Source organism: Abramis brama (genome assembly GCF_963993115.1).
Source record: "Abramis brama genome assembly, chromosome: 22".
Lineage (NCBI taxonomy): Eukaryota > Metazoa > Chordata > Actinopteri > Cypriniformes > Leuciscidae > Abramis > Abramis brama.
In genome coordinates this window covers 19,158,156-19,180,486 of record NC_139984.1, presented here as the reverse complement: position 1 = coordinate 19,180,486, position 22,331 = coordinate 19,158,156, and the positions used below count along the sequence as shown (strand labels likewise).

General features: G+C 37.5%; 2 protein-coding genes across 7 annotated transcripts; both read left to right on the top strand.

Moving 5' to 3' along the window:
- Nucleotides 1-5,501, top strand: ddost (dolichyl-diphosphooligosaccharide--protein glycosyltransferase subunit (non-catalytic)). The gene is made up of 11 exons (XM_084098700.1): nucleotides 1-267; nucleotides 486-596; nucleotides 691-777; nucleotides 867-970; nucleotides 1,737-1,831; nucleotides 1,913-2,006; nucleotides 2,111-2,259; nucleotides 3,812-3,959; nucleotides 4,129-4,249; nucleotides 4,711-4,817; nucleotides 4,932-5,501. Exons 1-11 carry the CDS (start codon nucleotides 33-35, stop codon nucleotides 5,079-5,081), a joined length of 1,401 nt encoding a protein of 466 aa, XP_083954826.1. The 5' UTR covers nucleotides 1-32; the 3' UTR covers nucleotides 5,082-5,501.
- Nucleotides 5,502-6,982: 1,481 nt separating this feature from the next.
- On the top strand, nucleotides 6,983-20,814 carry plekhm2 (pleckstrin homology domain containing, family M (with RUN domain) member 2). Of its 6 annotated transcripts, none has more exons than XM_084099181.1 (21): nucleotides 6,983-7,088; nucleotides 8,030-8,136; nucleotides 8,233-8,342; nucleotides 8,771-8,870; nucleotides 8,977-9,064; nucleotides 9,371-9,545; nucleotides 9,993-10,052; nucleotides 10,976-11,246; nucleotides 12,520-13,254; nucleotides 13,379-13,448; nucleotides 13,610-13,633; nucleotides 15,305-15,395; nucleotides 15,489-15,553; nucleotides 15,630-15,718; nucleotides 15,803-15,935; nucleotides 16,603-16,793; nucleotides 16,885-16,950; nucleotides 17,858-18,017; nucleotides 18,380-18,559; nucleotides 18,801-18,917; nucleotides 19,201-20,814. In XM_084099181.1, the coding sequence occupies exons 1-21, from the start codon at nucleotides 7,029-7,031 to the stop codon at nucleotides 19,336-19,338; spliced, it is 3,030 nt and encodes a 1,009-aa protein (XP_083955307.1). In that variant the 5' UTR covers nucleotides 6,983-7,028; the 3' UTR covers nucleotides 19,339-20,814. The 6 variants fall into 6 exon arrangements, with proteins under 6 accessions (XP_083955307.1, XP_083955305.1, XP_083955308.1 ...); XM_084099179.1 differs by having other exon boundaries at nucleotides 13,523-13,633; XM_084099182.1 differs by lacking the exon at nucleotides 13,610-13,633 and having other exon boundaries at nucleotides 6,985-7,088.
- Nucleotides 20,815-22,331: the final 1,517 nt, after the last annotated feature.

The following is a 22,331-nucleotide window of genomic DNA, read 5'->3' as shown; positions in this document are numbered from 1 at the left end:
GCGTTAGCGCTGACGTTGTCCAAAGGAGGAAAATGGCGATAGGTTGCTTGTCAATGAGGGACACCGCGACTCTTGCAACATTAACCTGCAAAAGACGGCGTGCTACAATGATTCCCACATTGTCTGGCGGGTTCAGCAAAAGCACTTTGTTTGTTTTATCGGTGGCGTTAATGTTGCAGGTAGTTTTAGGAAACGGAAAGACTCTCGTTCTGGTGGACAATCCCAACATTAGAGACACTCATTCAATCTTCTTCCGCAGTTTAGCAGGTGAGCTACAAATTATAGCATTTTATTTATTACAACACTTCAAATTATCACATTAACACAAGAAAATAAGTTTAATATGTTAATTTATATGCGATATGAGTTGAAGATGCATGAATGTGACTCTGATTGAGTAATTGCACCAGCATGCCTGTACTGACACAGAAAGGTATTGTACGTTTCTTACTTGTTTGAACCCATAATCACATTGTTGTTCTCAGATCGTGGGTTTGACCTTTCCTTCAAGACTGCTGATGATCCTGGTCTCTCTCTGATAAAGTATGGCCAGTTCCTCTACGATCATCTCATTATTTTCTCTCCATCAGTGGAAGGTGAAGCCTGTTATAGTTAACATGAATTTCATGTCGTGCTGCCATTTTTACGCTTGAATAACCATCTTATGTTTACAAATTCCCAATGGAACAGATTTTGGGGGCAACATCAACGTAGAGACCATTACGGCCTTCATTGATGGTGGAGGAAATGTTCTTGTTGCTGCCAGCTCTGATATTGGTGAGTGCTGCATTGGTTTTGCAAATGTGTACACACATTGGCCTGTTGATCATGTCAATGTAATCCTTTTACCACGATGACTCTGGCAGGTGACCCTCTGAGAGAGCTAGGCAGTGAATGTGGGATTGAATTTGATGAGGAGAAAACCGCTGTCATTGACCACCATAACTATGATGTTTCTGATCCTGGTGAGGTAAGTAATGGAAGGAGGAAAAATAGAGCTTCAAACAATTTATATAAAATGAAATGTTCAACATGAACATGAAAATTGACTCTTTATTTTCTTAACGCTCTCTTCTAGTTTTATTGTCCATGATTTTTCAGTACACTAAATTCAAGTGAGAAAAAGTTTTTGGAATTTCGTAATGTAATTATTTGCATAGTCTCTGGAAAGATTTTTTGCTTTATCTGATGTCACCTACTGTAGGCTGTTTGGCTTTAACCAATAGCAAGATGGCCATTAAGTCACTGGTTTAGGCCAGGGATGCCCAACATTTTATTTCCAGCCGAATCACTTTGATTTAAAATAATTCCTTGAAGTACCCCATGCATTTTAAAATTAATATAAACATGTATATTACAAAACAATAAACAATATTTAACATGTTCACTGTTCTCTGATATTGGTTAATGGCCACATGACATGCAGGTAAACAAATACAATTATAATTTTCTTTTTTTTAGTAACTCCAGTTTTTTGTTTTATTATGAAAATTAGGTGTAAAAAAGATTATGGCAACAAAAGAAAATAATAATTTATACATTATATAATAAAGATATATATTAAATATGTGAAATACTTTAGGGTGAACTTGACCTTGGTATTAAAATGGGTTGCTATTTCGTGTGTAAATTAATATAGCAATTATTTTACTCTCTTGACATTTACACCACAGTTTCAAATCTTTGTTTTAAGCCTTATCATTTGTATTAAAGTTGAATTCTTTATTTTTGTACAGCACACACTGATTGTTGCAGATCCAGAGAATCTTCTTAAAGCCCCAACTATAGTTGGCAAGCCCACTGATAAACCAGTCCTGTTCAAAGGTGTTGGGTAAGTGGTCTCCTAATACCCTGTTACTTGCTTATTGTAAAAATGTAATTAATCAAATTACAAGTTACCTCTTTTCCTCAGCATGGTGGCTGACCCAGATAACTCTCTGGTGCTGGACATTCTGACAGGATCCTCTACCTCTTACTCCTATTTCCCTGATCGTCCCATCACACAGGTCAATATTTCAAAATGTGGTGCTTGAGAACAGCCAAAATCTTTTAATGTTACATTTTTGATAAATGAATTCGCACTCACCTCCGTTCCCTTTTTGCTTTCCAGTATCCTCATGCAGTTGGAAAGAACACCCTCCTGATTGCCGGTCTGCAGGCAAGAAACAATGCGCGTGTGGTTTTCAGCGGGTCTTTGCACTTCTTCAGTGATGCTTTCTTCAACTCCCCCGTGCAGAAGGCTGCCCCTGGGTCAAAGAGGTCTGTTATGCTGCATTGCTATATATTCAGACATACATTGTGACACTTGGTTGAAATCATATGTATTAGTGATCGGTCAATATGGCCGATGCTGAAATAAAGTTGATAGGCCAAATGTGATATCACGCTATTTATTTTAAAGATAGTAAATAACACATGCATAACAATAAAAATATTTACTAAATTAGAAGGAAGTAATTGTAAAATATATCATTCTGAAAAACAATACTTTGAACTTGACAAAAAATACATCTCTAAAATAAACAGATTGAAACTTTAATTAGAAACTTCTTGATTCTCTAATGCTATTATAGTATTTTTCACAAATAAAGAGATGGATATAAACATGAATAAAAAGTAAACACTGTAACCAGCAGTGCACTCAGTAATCTGATAAATCTGTGTAACAAACAGGTAGGGCTTATTTACATACAGTAAATATGACATGAATGATATAGCGGCCGACTAAATATAGCAGAGCATTGTTTGAAGGAAATATCTGAGTATGTCTGTTATATTCAAAGTCCTGTTTAAATTCTATAGATGCATAGTTGCTGAATGCTGCTAACACTGTATGAGAAAGTATTAGTGTTTGCATGTTTATTACTAATAACAGAAAAGCAAATGCTGTAATACATTTTTCATATGCCATTCGTTTTCCTAATTAAGACAGAACTGTTAAACAAAGACAGTAAACTAATGAAGATGGACAATCTGCCACTTTCGACACTTATTGGCCAAACAGAAAAATGTAATGGCCAATGCTGATCATTAAAAATGCCAAATATTGGCCTTGGCGATGTATAGGTCAACCACTAATATCTATTCTTTTATGTTCGATCAGTTGTGAAGTTAAGGCCTTCATCTTAGGGTGTACTCACACTAGGCACGGTTGCTATGAACCGGGCCCGAGTACGATTGTCCCCCCTCCCCACTCCCCCTCTGGCCTGCACTCACATAGGGTTTCAGCATTCGTGCCGGAGCACGCTTACGTCATTATGGTGCGACGGTTTCGGGATAAACAGGAAGAGCGGCGCTCTCACTGAACACAATGGAGTCCATCGCTCTGTTAGTTTACTTTGTGGATAATTTTGAGTCGTTTGGTCCACGGTGGTCCACAGCCCTCTCACAGCCTGTTGTTAAAGAGATCTATCGCCTTTGTGGCACGAAAATTTTCACGTAATCGTGCTGCTCGTATGAGGAGGTTTGCAAGGTACCAGCTGAAGTGCAGCAAGGACTTTGCAGCTTTGATTACGGACTACAGTTCCAGCTCCAGCACGGTTAGCGCTCACACTGCATGCGAACCGCGCCCGAGTCCAACTGAACCGTGCTCTGGCCCACCTCTTCCAAGCGGGCCAGGGCCGGCTAATTGAGCCGCGCCCGGGCACGGTTCGGAGCACTCACACTAGTCAAACGAAACATGCTTTGGTGGTCAAACGCACTCGGGCACGGTTCAAACTGGCTAGTGTGAGTACACCCTTAACTACCTGTGCCATGCTGAAAGTTCTCCATTTGTTTAGCATTTTATAATGCATGATGTGTATATTCTTAGATATGAACAGACTGGTAACCAGGAGCTGGCTGAGTCCCTGTCCCGCTGGGTGTTTAAGGAGGCTGGTGTTCTGAGGGTTGGGGCGGTTACCCATCATCCAGTTGGAGAGAGCACACCGCCTGCTGCCTATACCATCACTGATCTTGTGGTGAGGCATAGCATATATATATATATATATTGAAAATATTTTGCTTGCTAATTCTGAAGAATGTTTTGCTTAGAAATGGACAAACATTCAATTTTCTTTTAAAGAAACATAGTATGCACAACAAACAGAGCAATTTGACTTACTACTACTGTCTGCATTGTCTCTACAGGAATACAGCATTGTGATTGAGATGCTGTCTGGTGGAAAGTGGGTGCCCTTTGATGGAGATGACATTCAGCTGGAATTTGTCAGAACTGATCCATTTGTTAGGACCTACCTCAAGAAAAATGGTATGTCATTATTATAAGTGCATGTACACCACTGTTCAAAAGTTTAGGGTCAGTAAGATTTTTTTTTTTTAATACCTTTGTTCAGCAAGGATGCATTAAATTGAGCAAAAGTCACAGTAAAGACATTTATGTTACAAAAGATTTATATTTTAAATAAAAGATTTCTATAAAAACTGGAAAAAAAAAATCCACAAAAATGTTTTCAACAATGATAATAAGGATTGTTTCTTGAGCACCAAATCAGCGTATTAGAATGATTTCTGAAGGAATATGTGACACTGAAGACTGGAGTAATGATGCTGAATATTTCACAGTATTACTGCTTTGTATTTTTGATCAAATAAATGCAGCCTTGGCTGAGGGTAAGAGATATCTTTCAAAAACATCTTACTGATCCCAAACTTTTAAATGATAGTTTGTTAATAATGAATGGCATTAAAAATGTATGACTGCTTGTTTAGGTGGAAAATACAGTGTACAGTTCAAGCTTCCAGATGTATATGGAGTTTTTCAGTTCAAAGTTGACTACAACAGACTTGGCTACACACACCTCTACTCCTCAACCCAGGTGAGATTCAAAATTAATTAAAAAACTTTCTGTATATTTCAGGTTCTCAACATTTCCGCAGTGATTTATTCACTCTTGATATTTACTGATTTTTTTGTGTGTGTTATTCCACAGGTTTCTGTCCGTCCACTGCAGCACACCCAGTATGAGCGCTTCATCCCCTCTGCCTTTCCATATTATGCCAGTGCCTTCTCTATGATGGCAGGACTCTTTGTCTTCAGTGTCGTCTTTCTGCATATGAGAGAAAAAGAGAAGTCTGATTAAAATGTGTACCAGTAATGAGGAGTATAAGAAAATGATGAAAAAAAAGATGGTGCTCCAGACCTCTAGCAGTCATGAGATCTGAATTATGTTGGTATGGGCTCATTTTGGTGAGTTGGATGGTGTGCCATTACAAAAAAAAAAGAAATTGTAAATTGTTCTTTGGAGGGGGGTTGGGTAATCTGACAAAATATGTTTTTGTTTTCTGGTTTGCAATTTGGTTATTTAATGATTTTGGGGCACTCTTCTTTTATTTGTATAAAATGCAACTTGAATTGGTTTTTATTATACAGTGTGCACTGATGTTTCAGCTCTTGCTATGAAAAGATTGTTTTGAATTCTACCAGTTGTAAAAAGAGGAATGGATGCTCCAAATGTGGTTGAAACACCTGAAGGCAGTAAAGTTTTAACATTCCACCCCTACCCTTTTTCTGCTCTGTTCAGTTGCATCACTTTTGAAACTGCCTGATTCTATTCATGATGGTTTTAGGAGTTATAAATAGTTTTTACTGACTCATCTCTAAAATGTGGACTACACAGACAAGTTTATTTTATTTGTGACCTTATTCCTTTAAATTCTTAAATACATGGGATAGTATGAATGTGACAATAGAGTATACAAACACGGTATATACACAGATAGTATGCATAATCATTTTTTAAAAATACTTTAATTGATACACTACTGTTCAAATTTTGGGGGTTGAGAATTGTATTTGGTGGTTTTTGAAAGAAATCTATTGTGCTCAGAAAGGCTGCATTTATTTGAATAAGAATACAATTAAAAACAGGAATATTGTAAAATATTATTACAACTATTTCTAGAAACAATATTTCTATTTTAAAATGTAATTTTATCCTGAGATGGCAGATCAGAATGTTTAGCAGCTGTTTCAGTGTCGCATAATCCTTCAGAAATCTTATCAATGTTTTTAATGTAATACATTTAAGGATTTTATAATGGGTTGAAAGTTTAAAAGAACAGCATTTATTATAAATATAAATCTTTTGTATTGTTATAAATGTTTGCTAAATACAAGTATTAGATTTTTTTTATCTTATTGAAAACAAACGTTTGAATTGTAGTGTACATAATTAACGCCAGGGTTCACCAATCTCGGTTCTGGTGGAGGGCCGCTGTCCTGCAGAGTTTAGCTCCAACCCCAATTAAACACACCTGAACCAGCTAATCAAGGTCTCACTAGGCATACTAGAAACTTTCAAACAAGTGTGTTGGAGCTGGTTGGAGCTAAACTCTGCAGGACCGAGATTGGTGAACCCTGATTAACACCCTAGTTTGTAAGATGTATGGTGATAATTTCATCAGCATTTTGTACCTCAAACTCGCCTTCACATCGGTTGTTTGCAAGAACAGTTAAATTTTGTGTTATCTGTATAATAAAAAAATAATTTCTTTGCACGTTTATGTAAAGACAAGGATTGATATACAAATCTACATAATCCTTTCTTGTATAAGATATTCCTCATTTATAAGTCCTGTTGGACAAAAGCGTCTGCTAAATAAATACATCTAAATTTAAGCAGTCTTCATAGGATAGTCAGATTTCTTGTCGACAAACTGTTATATTTAATTTTAATAAAAATAGGTAATTTTAACTTTTAGCCAGACAAAAATGTGAGATTACGTGCTTGATGAATGACGTATAATTAAACCGACATAGATTGTAGTCCTTACGTAGCGACTTGATAGAAACGTACGTTTTTAAAATAAACAGTTGTTACAAAATTCAAGATTGAAATATGACCGCGTGTATTTTAGGTTGTAGAACAAAACTCGAAAGTCTCTTCAAGTAATGATAACAACAGACCTTACGAAACGAAAACCGCAAGAACTACAAATGAACGTCATCACTAAGCTCGTGGCCTGTGAACACAACACGAGTCGGGAGCGCGCGTCAGCTGACACCCGCAGAAAGAGCAGAGCCAGACATGGATCAACTCAAAGTCAAAGACAGGATCCTCGAAAACATCTCCTTTTCCGTCAAGAAGGTAAGGAACTCTATACATGCACCGAGGATATATATCGACATTTTCTAGATTATAATTTGAAGGTTAGTTTGAGATTTTTGCTGTTTACGATATCAAAATAGTTGGGCCTCCCTCCCCCTCCTGCTGTGTTTTGGTGAAGACAGACGCCTTGACATCTTAAGAATAACATCCAGTGTTTTCAATTCAAGGTTTAAGGAATACCAGGTTAGCCAGTCAACTGTCGCTGCACTAGACTGACTATTCTAGTTTATAGTGTGTACTTATAGCGTAGTTAATATCTGTTTATATGAGTAAAATGACATGAAAGGGATACAGTCATTTTAGGCTTCAGTCAAGTAAACAGTCTTCAGTCTTCACTGCATGTGCATCATAGACACATCAAAACTGTGACACTATGGCCCTGTTAAGAAGTCCTGTGATCAAATGAGGTCCTATTAATAGGACAAACATAGCTTGCTACTTATTTTATGGGTCCATCCCAGGTCATCCTGTCTTTTTGTTCTGTATAAACTTACTGAATCTTTGCTGTTTGCAAAGTTAGAATGTTTGTTCTTTCTTTCTTTCTTTCTTTCTTGGTCTGTCTTTTGCACCTGTGATTCAGGATGGTAGTGACTTACACACCCTGCCGCCTTTTGACTTAGTCATTCAGATTTTAGCTCATCAGGTGCTTGGCATTAGTACATTCTCATGGATTTTAATGGACTTGCCAATCATAAAGCCCCACTTTCATCAGTGAATCACAATGCGGTGAATTTCGAAAGAAAAGTTTATATTTCTTTATATTTTATACATTTCTCATCTTAGGTTGTTCATCCAGAATGATAAGGATTGCTTGGAATGTCATGGCTGTGTGCGCTTCAGAAATTTACCAGACAGGACAAGCATTTTTCATTCACGTTCATGTGATCATTCTTTAACACTCTGTAACATTTGATCCGCAGTTGCAGAGTTACTTTGCCGCCTGTGAGGATGAGACGCCAGCCATCAGAAATCACGACCGGGTTCTTCAGCGGTTGTGTGAACACCTGGATCACGCTCTGCTTTATGGGTTAGACAGACTGCACCACAGCCTTTGAAAATTCAAATACTTTTTAAGTAGACATTTTGAAGCACACAGGTCTTCTCTTTTCTCTGTGTCTTGAAGGTTGCAGGACATCTCATCAGGTTACTGGGTCCTCGTATTACACTTCACACGGCGAGAGGCCGTCAGACAGATTGACGAACTCCAGCACATAGCTACCAATCTTGGCAGAAGTAAGACCAAAACCTTTACCGCCCGATTCTGTGATGTGCTTTATAATGGTTTATAATGGTACATTACTGTTCAAAAGTATGGTGTCAGTGAGTTTTTTTTTTTTTTGCAGATATATTAAAGGGTTAGTTCACCCAATAATAAATAATATTATATTCACCCAATAATAAACTCAGTAATTACTCACCCTCATGTTGTTCCAACCCCGCAAGACTTCAATAACATAGAAGCCTATGGAGGAGTGAGACAGCTCTCAGATTTCATCAAAAATATCTTAATTTGTGTTCCAAAGATGAACGAAAGTCTTATGGGGTTGGAACAACATGAGGGTGAGTAATTACTGACAGAATTTTCATTTTTGGGTGAACTATCCCTTTAAGATGCCTTGTTTCATGTAGTTAACTATGACTGCTGTGTTGTTGTTCCACAGGTCGTGCCTGGCTCTACTTGGCACTCAGTGAAAGTTCTTTAGAAAGCTACCTCCGACTTTTTCAAGAGAATCAAGGACTGCTCCATAAATACTATTACAAGTGAGTGACTTAGAGATAATATGTATGTTCTTCTGTGGTTTCAGATCATAAAAGTGCTTCCTTTAAGCGGTCATCTGATTTTTGTGGTATGTTTCCTCCTTTACAGAAATGCGTTGGTTTGCAGTCATGATCATCTCACTCTGTTTCTTACACTTGTCTCTGGGCTGGAGTTCATCCGCTTTGACCTTGAACTGGTATTACTCTTCATTTTCCAGTCTAGAATTAGATTGGCTGTTCCACTGTATGTCCTAGACATGAAGTGTCTGTCTAACAGTGCAACAACTGACTGCTCTTTACAAGCTGTTTCAAAATAGTATGAGAAATGTGAGAGAGTGTATCATTTAGTTGCTCTGACAGGTCAGAAAGTTTTTTTTGTCACCTTTTTATCAGTCCTTATTCCTTCAATAGTTATACTGCAGGTCTATTTAAAAATGTATATTATTATAACTTTGTATATATTATATATCATTGATATCTCCATGTCCTTTAATTTGTGACAGGATGTGCCATACCTGGATGTTGCTCCTTACATGCCAGAGTACTACAAACCTCAGAATCTGTTGGATTTTGAGGAGAGGTTGCCAAGCTCTGATAGCCTGTCACTGCACTCTTTCACTTCCCTCACCTCCACAAACCTTGAGTGGGACGACAGCGCCATTGCCCCATCCAGTGAAGGTGAGCTGCTTGGATTCAATTCTCCATCTTTTTCTCCCACTGTGTTTTTTACTATTCCAACCTCTGTGTCTTATTTTCACACTTTTTTTATATTGTCTTTCTCTTTTCTTCTTTCTTTTACAAAGTGGCATATTCCCATTGATATAATTCATTATTCTGCACCAGGATGACAGTTATCTTTAAGATTGTTTATATGAAAGATGAGGACAGTGTCAGTGAGTGCTCAATAATCTGTGACCATGATCTTCACACATTCATGCTTTCATTTAATTCAGTGACACATTTCACAGCTTATTATGTCACAATGTCTCATTCAGTTTTTATTAGTTCCTGTCATATTCCAAGTTTCACACACACTTTTTTCACACACACACAGTTTCTGTTCTTCTTTCATTCACTTCATCATTCTTTCCTGCCTATTGATTGAGTCTTATTTTTCCTTTTTAGATTATGATTTTGGTGACATCTTCCCTGTGTTGCAGTCATTGCCAAGTGCAGACTGGGAAGGTTGGACATGGTTATTTCCCCCTTCCCCAATCTAACGTTTGCAATCCCACACAATCCATCCTTCCAAAGCTACTAACCAGAATTGCGCATGTCTGTTTCACTCAGTGCACGTTTGTTTCATGCGCAGAATCTGTTATATGCAATGTGCTTGTGAAGAGTTCATAGATGGGTTGCTGGTGCCTATGGTCTATATTAGACTAAACAGAACCCAACCCTTCGCTGATGCAGGGTTTTTTGGGATGGTACTAAAACATACACAGTGCCTGATGCAGCTGAAACTCGCTGTCTGGTGATGGATTGGGTTTTCTGCCATTGCACCTGCAGCAGTGTGGCAGCTGGTTTGCATGTTTTCTGCTTGGATTTTAACCAACTGCTTCCATTCCTAAATTCTATGGCAAATATCAGTCATAACTTAATGATTATGAAATGCTGACTGTAATAGCCAAATAGCAGTCTTTTAAATGTAGAACAAGTCTTTGCTTGCATGATATTAAATTATTTGTTAGGATGTAAAAGTTTATTATATTTATAATTTTTATTTTATGCAGATATGACACTAAAGAAAGCAATTTTAACATCAAAATTATATTTAATCCTCTTTCTAAAATAAACAGTTAGAATAGTCATTGCAAGAGCTCCAGCACACGTCTGTCTTCAGTACTGCAATATATTTATGTGTAAGGCAAATATCAGCAAATTAACAGCAAAAAAAGTGACTTAATAATTTGCACTATTTGTGATTATTTTCCCATAATTTTTAGATAAATAAAAGGATGAGGTGGAAGTAGCTGGAAAGCTAAGTTTTTCTAAACAACTTGTGTTTGTTGGATGTCTCTGTGCTTTCGTCATGATTCAGTAGCTGTTTATCCTGCCTAATATGAGTTACTAATACCTGCATTTCGCTTCATGTTGTTTTCTGACAGAGGGAGACTTGACTGATCCAGTCAGTGGGCCCCGTTCCTCAGGATCGGACCCTCAGACTGTTGTCAGTGACTGTGTGGTGATCAGGGCCTCTGCACGCACCATCAGGACCACGTCTCTGTCGCGAAGCCCTACGTTTCGGCACAATCCCTTCAAAGAGGGCTCAGACACTAACACTTCCGCTGATGTCACCCCGGTGCACATGTCTAGCCGTCATGCTTCCACAACAGGAGAAGATGCTGAGATCACCAGCACTGAGCTGGAAGTCATTAGGTATGTCTTGAGCATTAGAGCTAATGGTGTAGGATTACAGTAGTGGCAATTACACATTATTCGTTGAAAGGGTGAAGTGTGTCACTAAAACAGTAAACCATTTATAGGATAACTTCCCAAAGACTGTAAACACATTTAAAAAAAAAAAAATTGCGAGCAGTTTGTGAAGTCAAGTAAGTCTGTAATGCTCGGATCTGTTAGATAGGGGTCGGCAATATGACCAATAACTTGTATCACAATATGACAATATGAATACGTTTATTTCACGATAACCATAGTTATTTTTTGCTTTAAATAAAGTTTTTGATATAAAAATTTAATTTAAAGGTGACATATTATTCCCCCTTTCACAAACATAAGCAAAAAAAAACTCAAGCTCACAGAAGACAAGTAAACTGTCAGTGATAAAATACAGTGAATTTATACAAAGAAAATAATTAAAAGCAATAGAACAAAAAACTACAATAGAACAAAGACACTATTGAAATAGACCTACCTGAAAAACTTTAAGCACTAAAAATAAAGAACTACAATAGAACAAATCAGGTTTATTAGGCTGCTGTCACTTTAAGAGTGAATGCACTGATCTAATATACTGATACAGTACGCTAAAAAGAACTCTTGGCTCTAAGTTCATTACTCGCGCTCTGTATGAGCACCGGCTTTATGGCGGCGCATTTCAGGTGTGTGCACTCAAAGTCTTTCGCTGCTTATTGCGCTTGAACAGTTTAAAATCACTTGTTTTTAAACCGCAAGGCTTAAATACGCATTCAAACGATAAGCTTTCGAGACGGCACAGAACGACAACGTCACGTGAGCATAACCGAGATAGAGACGATAGTCCAAAATCTCTATCGGTTGAGAGATTTCAACCGTTTAATCGTGTCTGCCGGTATATCGCCCACCCTTACTGTTAGCATTACAATTGATATTGATGACAGTTGCTCGGCTAGCACTATTTATGGTTTAAGGACCCTCCAAAACAGCTGGCAAAATATCTTTAATTTAATGAAATATTTACAGTGTTGCTTGCAAAACAATTATTTATTCTGAATAAATGGATACTTTTGAATGGATGTCAGTTGAAAATGATTTTTGCAATATTTGGTACCACTAATGCCACAGAAGTGACACACTTCACCTTTAAACTCCACTTACATATAAGTGTTCTTGTTTCTTATTTAACTGACAATATGCTAAATAGGTTTAACATTAGGTAGAGGAATGGATCATTTCCCTGTTTTGTTTTCATAAATATATCTTTGTGCGACAGAATGGCAAGGCGCAGAAGGCCTGGTAAGAAACGACGGGGAAGAGGGTCGACAGACTCTGTGAGCAGTGAGCAGAATGTCATCTCTCCTGACACTGAGGAATCCCTTCAGATAGTGGTTGAGAGAGACATAGTAGACAAGCTTAACGTGGACAGTCGGGGTCCTCTGGAGGGGCCAGACGGTCCTGGGGCCGAGTGCATGATGAATGGGAGACAAGGAGACAATGAAGACCTGGAGGCAGGACTGAGGCTCCCTGAAATGACGGACACTTCTATGGACAGTGTGGGCCAACCCCTCCGTGACGTCATGGACAGGCTGAACGGTTCTCTGGATGGAGAGAGCTGGCAACCACATGAAGGTGAGGAGGGAATATGCACTAGTCACAATGAACCCCCCCATCAGCAGCCCTTTCGAGAGGACTCGGGCGGTGAACCTCCAGACCCAAGCCGTTGTTTCCTGCAGGCCCCCCTGCCACCTGCAGACTTCTACTGCTTTACCTCCCAGAGTCCAGACCCTGCTGCCTCGTGTGGTGGGCACAATGACTTTGCAGGGAATGGCGTGCCGCAGGATGTTCCTGTTGGCGATGAAGATGAGGGAGAAGCAGAGACAACAGGCGCAAGGCAGGATCCCTCCATCCCAATAGAGACGTCAGCTCAAGAGAAACAGAGTGAAGCAGAAGAAGAGCAGGAGGAGGATAAAGACTGTTCAATACAGAGCTCCCATGCTGCAGAGTTCAAGTGAGATTGTAAACTGTGGTTATCTTTTATTCAATGAGATTTTAGGCTTAGAAATAGCTCTAATAATGACACAGTATGTGATTTAATATGAGGTTAAGTTATTTGTTTTTGTTTGTTTGTACAGGGTGGATAATAATCACCTGCTGCTGCTCATGATTCATGTTTTCAGGGAGAATGAAGAACAGCTCTCTAAGGTAAAACTATATTCGATTTAATTAATATCACTAAATGGATACCTATGTATTTACAATTTTACATTGTTTCCAAGCTGCAGCTTACTAGTGCAAGAATTCTTGGCCACATCTCCTCATTTTTCCAATTTACTAAAACATTCTATGACATTTGTGACCCCCAGAATCAGATGGAAAAAACCAAAAAGGTATATACACATATATATTTAAAAGTTTAAAAGTTTGTGTCGGTAAGAGTTTTTGAAAGAAGTCTCCTATTCTCACCAAGGCTGCATTTATTTGAGCAAAAAACAGTAATGTGGAATATTATTACAATTTAAGAGAACCGTTTTCTGTTTTAATGTATTTTAAAATGTAATTTATTCCTGTGATGATAAAGCTCAATTCTCAGCATCAGTACTCCAATCTTTAGTGTCACATGATCCTTCAGAAATAATAATAATTTGTGGATATATATTGCTCGAGAAGCATTTCTTATTATTATCAATGTTGAAATGGTTGTGCTGCTTAAAGGGTTAGTTCACCCAAAAATGAAAATTCTGTCAGTAATTACTCACCCTCATGTTGTTCCAACCCCGTAAGACCTTCGTTCATCTTCAGAACACAAATTAAGATATTTTTGATTAAATCTGAGAGCTGGATCACTCCTCCATAGGCTTCTTAGGCATTATAACTTGTTGGCCCAGAAAATGTATTAAAGAGATCGTTAATATAGTCCAAGTGACTCCAGTGGCTCAATCTTAAGTTTATAAAGCGACGAGAATACTTTTTGTGCGCAAAAAAAATAAAAATAACGACTTTATTCCACTATTCATTTCCTTCTCTCTGGACCTCGAGTTTTTCACGTAGTATAACTGCGCAGCGCTTCTGTGTTGTACGTCACACGCATCACACACATGACCAGCGTCGGCCAATAGTGAGCCTACGTGTGACGTACAACACAGAAGCGCTGCACAGTTATACTACGTGAAAAACTGGAATAAAGTCGTTATTTTTGTTTTTTTTGCGCACAAAAAGTATTCTTGTCGCTTTATAAACTTAAGATTGAGCCACTGTAGTCACTTGGACTATATTAACGATGTCTTTAATAGATTTTCTGGGCCAGCAAGTTATAATGTCTTAGAAGCCTATGGAGGAGTGAGACAGCTCTCAGATTTAATCAGAAATATCTTAATTTGTGTTCCGAAGATGAACAAAAGTCTTACGGGGTTGGAACAACATGAGGGTGAGTAATTACTGACAGAATTTTCATTTTTGGGTGAACTAACCCTTTAATATTTTTGTGGAAACATGATACATTTTTTCAGGATTTTTTGATGAATAGTATAAATAGTCAATAAAAGTCTTTACTGTCTCATTTCATCAATTTAATGTACCCTCTATAGAAAAAAGTAATTTATTTAAAAATACAACAACTTTTGAATGAAAGTGTACATGCACAATGGTTAATGGAAAAATTTGGGTATGTCATAAACATACAATCATGAATCATGCATATACAAAGTAATACACGTGCTCAGCTAAGTATGAGTAAGTATGCTGCATCACATTTGTAGTGATATTAAAATGTGTGCATATTTTGAAACAGTTTGTGGTGAATGGTTTTGTGTCTGTGTAGTAAGAAATGTATATAGGCTAGTCCTGAAATAAGAGACTCTTGAAATTAATGATGAATGAAATCTGGGAAATAATACAAGTAAACAAGGCCCTACTTCAAATAAAATGGACCTACCTGTAATTAAACATGTTGTTTTATGCTTCTATTACATGAATGTGTAATATGAAGAACACAGACATTCTAATGAAATGTTAAACGGTGCTATCCTTTTGATTCTTTTGCATTTGTACATTTATTTCAGATGGTGAGAATGAGCACGGGCCACATGGAAGGAGATTTGCAGCCTCTGTATCTGCTGTTGACAGATTGCTACATTTACCTCTTGCGTAAAGGTCAGTGAATTTTCATTGGAAGAGCAGGACATTGTTAGGGACGTCTGCAAAAGTACTTGTTTGCATTTGTTGTTGTGTCCCATTGATTTTCAGGGGCAGCAGAGAAGCCTTATAGTGTTGAGGAGGCAGTGTCTTATAATGAGCTTGACTACATCTCTGTGAGTAAACAATCTGAAGCCTAAATGATCAGTTTGACATGCTGCAGAGAGATTAGAGCCCTTGCTTGTGCCATAGGTGGGATTTCACCAGCAGACCATCACTCTGGTGTGCACTAACAGAAGACGGCAGTTCCTGCTGGACACAGCCGACTCATCTTTGACTGTGTGAGTTTTTTAAATTGAAGCATACATGTGAGATTAATTAGTATGCATGTCTTTGAAGAGGATCTCTTCTTGTTCTCTCCTCAGCTGGTTTCTGACTGTGCTAAAGGCAGCCATGGAAAACGGCTGTAGGGATCCTCCCTACCCCTCTGTTCTCACTGACGCTACCATGGAGAAACTTGCTCTTTCTAAGTTTGTATGCCAAGAGACACACTGTGAGGTAAATAGAGAAGATCTATCATCCTGAATAATGCATGAGACACTGGCAGACTGTGGCTCACTTTGCTGACTCTTCCTATAACAATTAAAGCATTTATAATGATCATATGGTTTAGGTTCTCAACTAGGGGACCTCTGCAAACAGGGATGACTTAATGAATAATGAATTTATTATTATTATTATTATTATTATTATGAATAGAATTGATAAATTATTTGCATTTAAATAATCTAATGTTATTATAATGCTAAAAAAAAATTAAACCATGAATGAATGAATGCATTTTTTTTTATCCCTCTTCAATAATTATAGTTTCTGTTTGTTTCCCAGTTCCTGTTTATAAATAAAAAATCACAATAAGCATAATTATATGCTTTGTCATAATTATAGCAGTTTTTTGGACTGATATGATTTTTAAGGGAGGCCATTTGTGTTTGAATCATAATTATTATTATTTATTATTACATTTCAAAGAGAAAAAAATTATAATTTAGCATCTCACACTTTTTTTTCAAGTTAAAAATAATGTTATAGAGCCTTATAAAAACACAACATAATTTCTGTTCAAATGACCTGTTTTTGAAAGATTTCAAAAGTACTTAGCACAACAAATAGTTAAATAAATGCACATGCTAGGACTGATGTTGTGCTAACTCTGTTTGTGTAGTTGTCGGAGATGAGCATCCGGCTGTATTCTCTGGTTCACTGGGAGGATCCCATGGATGTGACTGTGGCTTCTCCTACATCTCCGTCCAGATCCAGAGAATCCAGCAGCACTAAAGAGGGGCCACTGTTGTACCGGGCTGGGAACTCTTATTTGGGAAAGGAAGTGTGGAAAAGCTGTTACTTGGTTCTCAGGTACAAAAGGGTTTGATGCTTTAAACTATTTGACAGTGTTTCAGCAAGCCGTTTATGTGTACTGAATCTTAATCTACTGTTCACCTGGCAGCAAAGGCATCCTGTATCAGTATGCAGAGAGAACAGATGTTACACCTTTGATGTCTGTGACCATGGGGTAAGCTTCCACTGTAGTTCCAGCAGTGCTGGGTAGATTACTTACAAATCGAGGTCGGTTACTGACAGAGAAAGAAGATAAATTCCATTCTTCATTTTCAACAACATTAAGTGCATTAAATATTACATAATTTATTTTAATTTTAGGTTTTATGATTTAGCTTTTTTATTAATTTTAAAATAAAATGAACTTTAATTTTATTTATTATTATTATTATTGACTTCATTTTATATTGACCTAACTTATTACCTTAAAATCTCAGGGGGTACTTCAAGTAAACAAGTAAACAGCTGACAAAAAAGTTGGGAAATCCCTGCATTGCATGCAAATATGAAATTATGTGAATTTGTACATTTTAATGTTTTGGAAAGACAAAAGCCTTCCAATGACAGTCATAAATTGTTAAATGACTCACTGAGTGATAATTAAAATAATTATTAATGTGTTTGTCAGGAGCTGATAAGATATGCAATGTTGAGAAAACACTTAAAGGTGAATTGATTTCTGTAAATCCAGTGATCAAAAGCTGTGTGGGTCTCAGTGGCTGGTCTGTGTGAACATTTCCACAAACCTGGAACACCTTCTGAATGTATATAAGCAGGAGGTTTTTTAGAAAGGAAAATGGAAAAGATAAAAAAGAAGACAACGAATTATAAATAAATACTGCCAACGTAATTCAATAATAAAGTAACTGTAGTCTGATTACAAGTATTTTTAAATGTAATATCATTTAATTACATTTACTTAATTTTTGGAATCTGATTGATTACGTAATCCAGATTACATGTAATCAATTACTAGTGCTGTGTTCCAGTTCATAGATTTCACTCTTGGCAACTTAATATAAATATCAATGTGAAAGAAAGAAATATATCAATATGAAATATGCCCACTGTTTCTGCTGTAGGGGAGGGCACTGTGGAGGTTGCAGGCGTTCAAACAGCACAGAGAAGCCTCATGCATTTCAGGTGATTCTGACGGATCATCCTCCATTAGAGCTCAGTGCAGAAAACGAACTGGAAATGGCCGACTGGATGCAGCTTCTCTGCCAGTCTGTCTCTAAAGGGGTGAGCGACCATCGCACACATATTAACCTTTTTTTTTTTTCTGGATGCATTTTCCCTGAAGTTCTTGATTTATGTTTTTCAAAGCATTCTGGAGATCATTCAAGCATTCAAGATCTCTTTTGCATTTTTTTGGGAAGTGTGACTAAACGCAACTGTTTGAGACTTCTTTCCATTCATGCATTTGCATTGAAATGCTTTCAGATTCGCCACATGACAATGTGTTATTGTTCCTCAACAGTTCCAGGCATGCCAACATTTGCATTGTAGTTGATGTTGTAGATGTTTTCTTAGTCCAGCCTGACAGAATTAACCAGAATTCCCCAGATGTTGACCAAAACATGTTGTATATTTTTGTTTCTCAGATTATTCCACAAGGAGTAGCTCCTGCACCCTGTATTCCATGTTGCCTTGTGCTCACAGACAGGAAGTTGCTCACGTGTCACCAGGATTGCCAGACCAGTTTTTTCCGTTCTCTAGGAGGAGCTGATCTGAACGATGTCACAGCTGTTTGCCTGGAGGATGATAAAGAATACTGTGTCATTGTAAGTCTTTGTGCAGATTGTAGTGCGTAAGATGTCTCTGTGAACAGATGTTTGCTGTTTGTAGTTTCACATCTACAAATAGGGTGTTCCTTAGATTTCTTTTATTTTTTTTTGTCGGTGTACTGTTTGAGGAAATGTGTGCTTGTCATTATGAATCACATTAGTTTATGAATGCGAAAGCTTGTAACTCACTGTCTTTTTTTTAACTTGTGCACTCCTCACCCTTTGTTTCTCTCTGCAGGAATTTGCAGAAGACCGTGCTCACTTTCTCCCTCCATGGGTTTTGTATTTTAGCGGATGTGAGGAGCGAGATCGGCTACTAGCAGAATTGAGCCAAGCTTGGACTGCTGTTTACCAGGTGAAGAAACCACAAACATATTTACAAAAGATTTCTATTTCAAATAAATCCTGAAATATTAAGCAGCACAACTGTTTTCAACATTGATGATAATAAGAAATGTTACATTTAGAACATCAAATCCGCTTAGAATGATTTCTGAAGGATCATGTGACACTGAAGACTGGAGTAATGATGCTGAAAATTCCTCTTTGAATAAATTACATTTTAAATATACACATTTCATTTTTCTTTAATTATTTATTTCATTAATTAACAGCCTGAATTACATATGTTTGTGCAGGTGACTCTGCCTCGCAAGCCGGTGTTAGACCCGTCGGTGCAGAAGAGGTGCAGGGAGGCGCTGGAGCTGATGAAGAGTGCCTGGCAGAGGAGTGACAGCCTTCACAGAGGTCGATCAGAGAGAGAACCGTGGTGCTGACGACCTCTACATCACTACAGTGAGCCCCAGGATTGGATAGGACAACATTGGGAAGTCAGCTCACCAGCAAACCTACTGTTTACGTAGGTACAAGCAGACTCGGTGAGCTCTCCAGACCAAAGACAATATTGAACAAAGTGGGCTCATATAATATCAAACTACCGATAATAAAGCCTGACCTCGTTTACACTTGCCTTGCACAGATATTTAAGGAGTTAAGGCTTTTACAAGTGGAAGTCTGCTACAGGAAATCAAAAAGACACTCTGAGATCTAGTAGTTCTCTACCATTACATGCTTTTGGACTATAAAGAGTGTAAATGCATAGTCAAAGTTTTTTTTTTTTTTTTTTTTAAATACACTTTTCTTCCTTGTATATGGACAGACAGTGTTCATGCCTGTACTGTATAAAGAGGTACAAACTGCTTTGTGAGCACTTGCGAAAGAGAATTTTAGTAATGTTTACACCATTGATAATATTTGGCTGCTTTAAAATAACCATTTGAAAGTATAACGGTTTGCATGGCAGTTTGGCACAGACACTCAAAACAGAGAGGCAGAAATAGGGGAAATTGTTCTGGATTTCATTTAGATATCTAATATCAATCAGTACTGCTAACACTGGTGAGGTACCAGCATGTCAACGCCGTTATAATGGACTGAAGTAATTTGTTAGAATCGGGAGGTACTGAGATACTGTATTAGGGATCATACAATTCTAATATGTCATTTTAAGTTATTAAGGCTCTTGCAACTAAAGTGACAATGTTTAGAAGTGAAGGAATCAATTACAGCAGAGTTGCACAAAGTTCAGAATTACACGTTTGTTGGTGTTCTGTTTGTACTTTTGTTGAAAGATAGGTTTGAAAGGTTTTTTTCTTCTTTTTTTATCATGCCATTAAAAGGATTGACGATCAAACATAAGCATTCACAGCGCAACTTTATCGGGTTCGAGAAAAATGTTTTTATTTTTTATTTTCATTCGCAATTGAATACAGTCAATCAGGCATTTGGTAAAGTCACACTCTTCGAAAGGTGTTGTCAGGTTTATCAAAGCCTTTCCCAGTTCCGTACATTAAATATAATATACCATTTTCAGTGACACACTGTAACGTTGTTTTAAGAATGTAGTGGTTTTAAAGAAAGCGAACTTGAGTATGTGGATCTTTGTCTGACTGTGATGAATGGAATCAGAAAGCAGAATCTCAGGTATGTGGAAGTTTGTTCCAGTCAACAGTGATTTTAACTAATACATTGCTGGACAATGATGGAATACAGTTGTTCAGTAACAATTGAAATGTGGTTTTATGTTTTTTTTTTGTTTTTTTTACTTTCAGTTCTTTTTTTATTTTTTGATGGGAGTGACCAACTGTAGTCAATTATGTTGTTCTAACACAAATACACTAAATGCTGCATGTACATTTTGGAAAGATGTCATTAATATGATAACAAATAAAATGACTTTTTTAAATGAGAAATGGTATGAATAACATATCTGCATTTGTTGTGACATTGATTTTTTTGAAAGGGGTGAAACGCTCTGAGAAATTAGAATAATTCCTAAAGTAAGACGAACAATTACAACAGTGGTATTTAAATAAAATAAAACGGGTGTCATGGCTCCATCTAATGGCCAAACATAATGAACTACTCCTATTTACAGTGACATTATCGCACATTATTTGCATGCTTTTAATTCCCACCAAAATCGGAACAAATGGCATCAGGACTATAGAACTAAAGTCCTCTTGTACATTCTTGCATTTGTTTCCTACATGCAAAAACACTTTATCCAATGTCCTTCAGACAAGGGCAATTAAACACAACCTGAATAGGTTAGTTCACAATAAAATAACCAGATTCTAGCTTAACTTCAGTCATTCCTCTTTCCAAGGAACCCCTAGAATCTCTAGTGCTACTTTCCTTGTATGTAGATCCATTTGTGGTGAGAAAGCATCTAAAAAAAAAAGTTGTTTTGATATAAAAATATTGAGTCTGTTTCAATCTATGCTCTGACTTTCCTCTTGTTTGGTGGTGAATTTCTGCAGTCAGGTGGCATTGCTTTTTTCCAGTTACCCGTGCCTCTCTACTCCTGCAGTGCACATCAATGAACAGAAGGTGCTCAAACCTTCCTCCCTCTCTCTTTATCTGCCCAACCCCTTCTCTTTATTTCTCTCCTCCCTCTGTCTGCACTGCTGCAGTAACATCAAAATATTAATGCACCACAGAGATTGGGGGGATGGGATGGGGGCATATGAAGCAAAAAGGTTCACATGCCACAAATGGAGATTTTCTTTTCAGTCATTTGTACATTTGTAGTTTGTTTATTGTCTCACAAACCCTCTTGCACTTGAATAATGAGAAATCTAAGCTATTTGTGGCTCTCAGCCAAGCATGCAGCACTTAAGACTGACCCAGAAGTCTGCAAATATCATCTAAACAGCTAATGGCAGAGTTGAATTGCTAAGTGCTAATAATTAGTGCAAATCAGAAATATACACAATGCAGTGAATATGCAACTAAAGCAGGGAGCAATATTCGTCTGTGACTAAATTTCAGGTGGCAATGTTTCAATATCCAATGTGAAATTTTACCTCTTGAGTTCTTTAGACTGTGATGGTTTGTCCTTCCAATAGATAATTTACCCATTTTAGCAACAAGATTTATGTACCCTCTGAAACTAAATTTAGCAAATCTATAGTCTGTCTGAAACTGGATTTATGTGCAGTTCTGATGCATTAAAAAAACTTGCTCATCACCAGAGTCTCAAGCATTTAGGGATTTAAGTGACAATGTTTTGCATAGTACAGTAGAATCTATCCTTAATAGGAAGCAGGATTTATGCATTCAAAGTGTGTTTACATGTCTTTCCTTGCTGAAGATGAAAGAAAACAAGTGGCTCGTATTCCAGGAGTTACGGTAAGTGTCCCTCTGGAGTGCTGAGGAGACAGGGATGCAGTGAATGAGAGCGAGAGAGAGAGAGAGAGAGAGAAGA

What these genes read in the sequence shown, in the direction of transcription:
- ddost (XM_084098700.1), top strand. Translation starts at nt 33, where the DNA reads ATGGCGATAGGTTGCTTGTCAATGAGGGACACCGCGACTCTTGCAACA. An exon ending in CTGATCGTCCCATCACACAG is followed by an intron (nt 2,007 to 2,110) that starts GTCAATATTTCA and finishes TTTGCTTTCCAG; the next exon opens with TATCCTCATGCAGTTGGAAA. An exon ending in ATACCATCACTGATCTTGTG is followed by an intron (nt 3,960 to 4,128) that starts GTGAGGCATAGC and finishes TTGTCTCTACAG; the next exon opens with GAATACAGCATTGTGATTGA.
- plekhm2 (XM_084099179.1), top strand. Translation starts at nt 7,029, where the DNA reads ATGGATCAACTCAAAGTCAAAGACAGGATCCTCGAAAACATCTCCTTT. An exon ending in ATGAAGAACAGCTCTCTAAG is followed by an intron (nt 13,449 to 13,522) that starts GTAAAACTATAT and finishes ATTGTTTCCAAG; the next exon opens with CTGCAGCTTACTAGTGCAAG. An exon ending in CTTGGACTGCTGTTTACCAG is followed by an intron (nt 18,918 to 19,200) that starts GTGAAGAAACCA and finishes ATGTTTGTGCAG; the next exon opens with GTGACTCTGCCTCGCAAGCC.